General features: G+C 40.9%; 1 protein-coding gene and 1 long non-coding RNA gene across 2 annotated transcripts; one reads left to right on the plus strand and one right to left on the minus strand.

Annotated features, from left to right (window-relative positions):
• Positions 1 to 587: 587 nt before the first annotated feature.
• Positions 588 to 2,235, minus strand: LOC115770634. Its single transcript, XR_004018875.1, has 3 exons — positions 1,991 to 2,235; positions 726 to 1,910; positions 588 to 658 (listed from the first exon to the last, which is right to left on the minus strand). It is a non-coding gene; the product is annotated as an uncharacterized LOC115770634 (long non-coding RNA).
• Positions 2,236 to 2,413: 178 nt separating this feature from the next.
• On the plus strand, positions 2,414 to 3,993 carry LOC115770633 (opsin Rh3-like). The gene has a single exon (XM_030715979.1). The coding sequence runs from the start codon at positions 2,678 to 2,680 to the stop codon at positions 3,821 to 3,823; it is 1,146 nt and encodes a 381-aa protein (XP_030571839.1). The 5' UTR covers positions 2,414 to 2,677; the 3' UTR covers positions 3,824 to 3,993.
• Positions 3,994 to 5,473: the final 1,480 nt, after the last annotated feature.

A 5,473-nucleotide genomic window follows, 5' to 3' on the forward strand; every position in this document is an offset into this window, starting at 1 on the left:
TTTCTACTTGCTGCTGCACCTGACGTTGCGTTAAACTCATCTGAGTCTATGGCGTCATTGCTGCCGGCCATTTCCGTCAGCGATTGCACTAATGGCCACCCAACACACGCACGCACACACAGAAGCAACAATACAACTATGCAACAGCAGACGCAATTCGCATGCAAACTTTATAGTTAATGACACAACTGTGGTGTGTTTGCAAAGTGTTGAAATTGAAATTATACCTTAGGGGCTGCTGTTGTTCTTGTTTTGGGGTATGTTGCTCTTGGCTTTACTGTTGTTGTCACTGGTGTTGCTTCAATGCATAAAATGCATTGCAGTCATGTCGCAGCATTGCCCATTGTTGTTTCTACTGTTGCTGCAGCAACAATCACAACAATAGCAACAATAATGTTAATGCATGCAAATGCATAAGTTCAACCAACAGCAGCAGCCAGTTTAGGTAGCAGCTGCCTGACAATGGCAGAAGCAGGAACAACAAAAATTGTCGCCGATACTCCAACCTGGCCTTCAACTAGGTGTACAATTAGCTTGCCGATAGAGACCCACGCAAAACAAAAGATTATGCACAACCTTGAAAAATTCAATATTCATTTAATTTTCACAACTGAACTTCTTTAAAAACAATTCCATGGTATAAAGAAAGTTGTTTTGCCTAAAAAAGATTAAGATTGTGTTAAATAAGGTAATTTTGAATAATTTTATGAGTAAGCAGTACTTACCAAACAAATTGTAATTATCAAACATGTTGATGCCCCTGCATTAAAGACAATTTTTCCAATCCCAACGGTTTATTACTTTTTAAGTGTCAAGATCTTTTGAAATTTGTACGAATAGCTAATAAAATAAACAGTAATTCTGATGGAATGGGTTAATAACGGCATCTTTTGCATAAACTATTAAGCTATCCCGTTTATGTTTTTGTTATTTGAAGACATGCTGTATTTTCCTTCTTTTTTTGTCCAGGGGTTATATGTTGATCGTATAATTCGTCATCGAATTGTAGATAAAATGGAATCTCCATCTCCAGTTGGCTTTCATTTCATCACTTGAATTGCTTTATATTGCACTGGCAGCCATTTCCGGTTGCTATGAATTGTCAACTGGGAAAATTTTGCCACCGAAGGAGTCATTCACCTTGCAGCCAAATAACAAAAAAAAAAAAAACACGGGAATCAGATCCAGCAAGTGTTTTCGTATTCAATATATTCACATTATACTCTGGACCGCCCGTGGAGTCCACGCTTGTCGTGTGGCTTATTGGCCAAACGCGGCGGGGCACTTGGGAGTGGGTGTAGAGGGTGGATAGAGAAAACATCGCGTAGGTAGGCAATGAGTATGGAAGTGAACATATTCCATCAGTAAAAGGCAAACAAAGGGAAATCAATCTTTGTAGGGAGTTTGAGCACATTGGTAGGCATATGTTTACATACCAACACATGAGTACAGTCACGCATACCTATATATATATATATATTGCTGTTCGAATCATGAATTTGAGTGAAAACCTTGTTGAGGGGAGTGTGGCTTGGCAGGGCTATAAGGGAGTATTTGCATGCCTTTGTGGACTTTTGTAATATGATTTATGACCTAAATTGTTGGTGCATACACCCGCACTCAACCATAGTTCCACATACGCACGAAAGTATGCTACATTTTTGTTTTACATGTCTATAAGTAGGCTGGCAGCACTAACTATACAATGCATCGATACGACGTGGGAGACCCTTTCATTAGTTCATGTTACTCGTCCCTTTTAAAGGCAAGCAATTCCTCCGACATTTGAGAAAAAATTGAGTTTGTGAGCATTGTTGCGTGTGTGGACACATATCCATACATCCACTTAAGCGATCCCTATACATAATGAGAGAGCATTAAAAGCACTGAGAGTAAGCCAAAGCAGTTTCCTGTAGCGAGAGCGAGATAAAAACAGCGATGTCGTTCTATCGCACAAATAATATGGATCAGAGTAAACCAAAGTAGTTACCTGCTTATCTGCAAATAATGATTATTTCTTACTCTCTTGCTGTATGAGGATGTGAACGTGTCTCGGACCCAAACAAAGATCAAGCGACAGAAATATCCAAGGTACCATTCTTTTACCTTTGTTGTTCAGTCTATATGTGCTGTGCTCTGTGAATGCGCTGCTGTTTTAGTACAGTTGTTCATCATCATCTTTGTACACCTCGCAGCTATACAAATAGTCCATTTGTCGACTGGGAATAAGTTCAATTAGTTGAAAAGTTGATTTGAAAGTTCTTTTTAAATAATGCTAGTCATATTCCTTTACCCAATAAAAGAAGTATACAAGTCAAGAAAATACATTTTTCTATAAACAGTGCGAAAGAGTGCTATGGAAATCGAATAACGTTCAAGTGAAATATGAGAAACAGTTTTAAAACAGTAAATACAAAGCAAAGTAAAAACAGATAAAAGATTGAAGCACCTCAATCGATAAGCGCCTAGGGCTAGGCACAGAAATGGAAAATCAATGCAGAACAGTTAATTCAGCGAATTTGGTTAGGGGATTAGTCGGACCCACCTTGTAATCCACAAATGCTGATGCTAGTGTGCGGCTAATCCAATTGCGGGCTAGCATATATAACGGCCATGTAGAGTGTACTCTGATTTTGTCTTGGGCAACGACGGATCCATCAATGTGGCCAAGCGGGCCATGGAGTATAATATAAGTGTCTTTGGGAATGTGTCGACAGTGCTTCGACCGGAGGCGCGTCTGGCGGCCGAGTCACGTTTGCGGGGATGGAATGTGCCGCCGGATGAGCTGCGTCACATACCCGAGCACTGGCAAACTTACCCAGAGCCGCCGGAGTCCTTGAACTATTTGCTGGGTACACTTTACATATTCTTCACGCTAATGTCGCTAATTGGAAATGGCCTGGTCATTTGGGTATTCACGGCAGCCAAATCGCTGCGAACACCCTCGAACATACTGGTCATCAATCTGGCCATCTGCGATTTTCTGATGATGAGCAAGACGCCTATATTTATCTACAACAGCTTCAATCAGGGCTTTGCGCTGGGAAACCTGGGCTGCCAGATCTATGGCATCATTGGCTCCTACACGGGAATCGGCGCCGGAGCAACAAATGCGTTCATCGCCTACGATCGCTACAATGTGATCACGCGGCCGATGGAGGGCAAAATGACGCACGGCAAGGCCATAGCCATGATCATATTCATCTATATGTATGCCACTCCATTTGTGGTAGCCTGTTATACGGAAGCGTGGGGTCGCTTTGTGCCCGAAGGCTATTTGACCTCCTGCACGTTCGACTATCTGACGGACAACTTTGACACGCGCATGTTTGTGGCCACCATCTTCTTCTTCAGCTTTTTCTGCCCCACCAGCATGATCCTGTACTATTACAGCCAGATTGTGAGCCATGTATTCAGTCACGAGAAGGCGTTGCGCGAGCAGGCCAAGAAAATGAACGTCGAATCGCTGCGCTCCAATGTGGACAAGAGCAAGGAAACGGCGGAGATACGCATTGCCAAGGCGGCCATCACAATTTGTTTCTTATTCTTTGTATCCTGGACACCGTACGGCGTAATGTCGCTGATTGGCGCCTTCGGGGACAAGAGCTTGCTGACGCCGGGCGCCACAATGATACCCGCCTGCACCTGCAAAATGGTAGCCTGCATAGATCCGTTTGTCTATGCTATTAGTCATCCCAGATACCGCATGGAGCTGCAAAAGCGTTGTCCCTGGCTGGCCATCAGTGAGAAGAATCCCGAGACTAGCACGGTGGCCTCCACGACGACCACACATGAGCAGCAGCAAACGACGACGGCGGCCTAGAGCTACGAAATTGCTAATGACCCCTCCAAATGGATATGAACTTAACTGAACTCGATTCGTAATAAGAAGTGCCAGGAAAAAAACTATAATAGAAACTCGTAACAAAAATTATATTATATCTTCTAATTATTTTAAGTCGCATGCTCTGAAATAAATAGTTAATAAGTGCAAGCAATCAAAGGTCAATGAATACTCTCTTGTCATTCAAAACTCTCAATCACAGTCACTCCTAGGCAGCGAAAAAAAAAAGAAGAAAAGCAGCGGCTGAAATACAATGCGTGAATGCCATTGAAAAGCTTCAACATTAATTTAGCACGCTAAATTACTTTCTTTTTACTAAATCATACTTTCTGCAAACAATTCACATTACATATATTGGCCCCTACACACCAAACGAACACAAATATCATACATATATTTGCATTTGTATTTTATTACTGACAGTGATTAGATTATGGGGATCGCCAGCTCGTAAAATTCGCGAAAATCTATAATATCGAGAATGGAAAAAGAAGTATCGGAATCGCTCTAAAATTCCTCATACATATGCAAAATAGTATTAAGATCGGACCACTATATCATATAGCTGCCATAGGAATGATCGGTCGAAAATTAAGTTGTTGTATGAAAAACATTTTGTTTATCAAGATATCTTGCCCAAGCTCGGCATTAACTATTTTCCCTGTGCTTCTTAGATACGGGCAAAGCTTTATGAGCATTATGAAAAGGTTGGGTTTGCAAGGGTATTAGATCTTCAGCGTGCCGAAGATAGCCTTTCTTTCTCGTTTTCTTATATAATTGAAACAGTTAGAGAACACTTCGCAAAATTATTTTTATAGTAAATGTTTAATTCGCTTTCTTTATTTTATTTTTTTTATCATAATTGTTGCATAGTTCCAAAATTATAAATATAATCTTTATAAATGCCTACTTAAAAGACACTCGCTCAAATCTTAAGAGTTCAAGTCACTAATCCCAATAACGCATTAAGCTGCCATTAAACAACGTGAGCGTTTTATAAATCCAAGCTCTTTAAATTGCAAACGCGACAACAAACGTTAATGTGCCACTTGGGTGCACAGAGTCAAAAAACAAGATAGAAAACAAGACGGCTCAAAATCTCGAGACAAGCATTAATTACGTGGGGATTTCTGAGATACAAACTGTAGTTGACTTTAATATTTATGGTCTGCGCGAGAAGGAAAAATATACTGCTGTAAATAAATAACCGAATGCCAAGCAGCGTCAAGCGCAGCCAGATGGCGGGCTCTTCGCACTATGCGCCCACGGATTATTATATAAAAATGTGCAATAATTATAATTAATGCAGAGAGCGCGAAAAATGTTAACGCAGAGCCGAGCACTCGCCAGTTTCGAATATGCCGTCACCAGATGCTGAAGACGACAAAATTGATGTTGAGTGTCGAGCTTTATCCATATTACGATACCACTCACTCCTCCAGTACTCGCTGTTGATTATATGCAATTGCAAGTTTCCAAAGCTTGTAACAAACGTTTTCCTGGCTTCTCACAGCTTTTCTTCTCACTTGCACGAACGCAGTCCATAACCTGCTCAAGTACAAGTTCAAGTTCAAGAAAAACGAAATTTCCCGCAATTTTCAATCAAGAAATCAGGAAAATCAAGTATAA

The sequence above is a fragment of the Drosophila novamexicana genome, unplaced genomic scaffold, assembly GCF_003285875.2.
Source record: "Drosophila novamexicana strain 15010-1031.04,08,12 unplaced genomic scaffold, DnovRS2.1 tig00004560-arrow-pilon, whole genome shotgun sequence".
NCBI lineage: Eukaryota > Metazoa > Arthropoda > Insecta > Diptera > Drosophilidae > Drosophila > Drosophila novamexicana.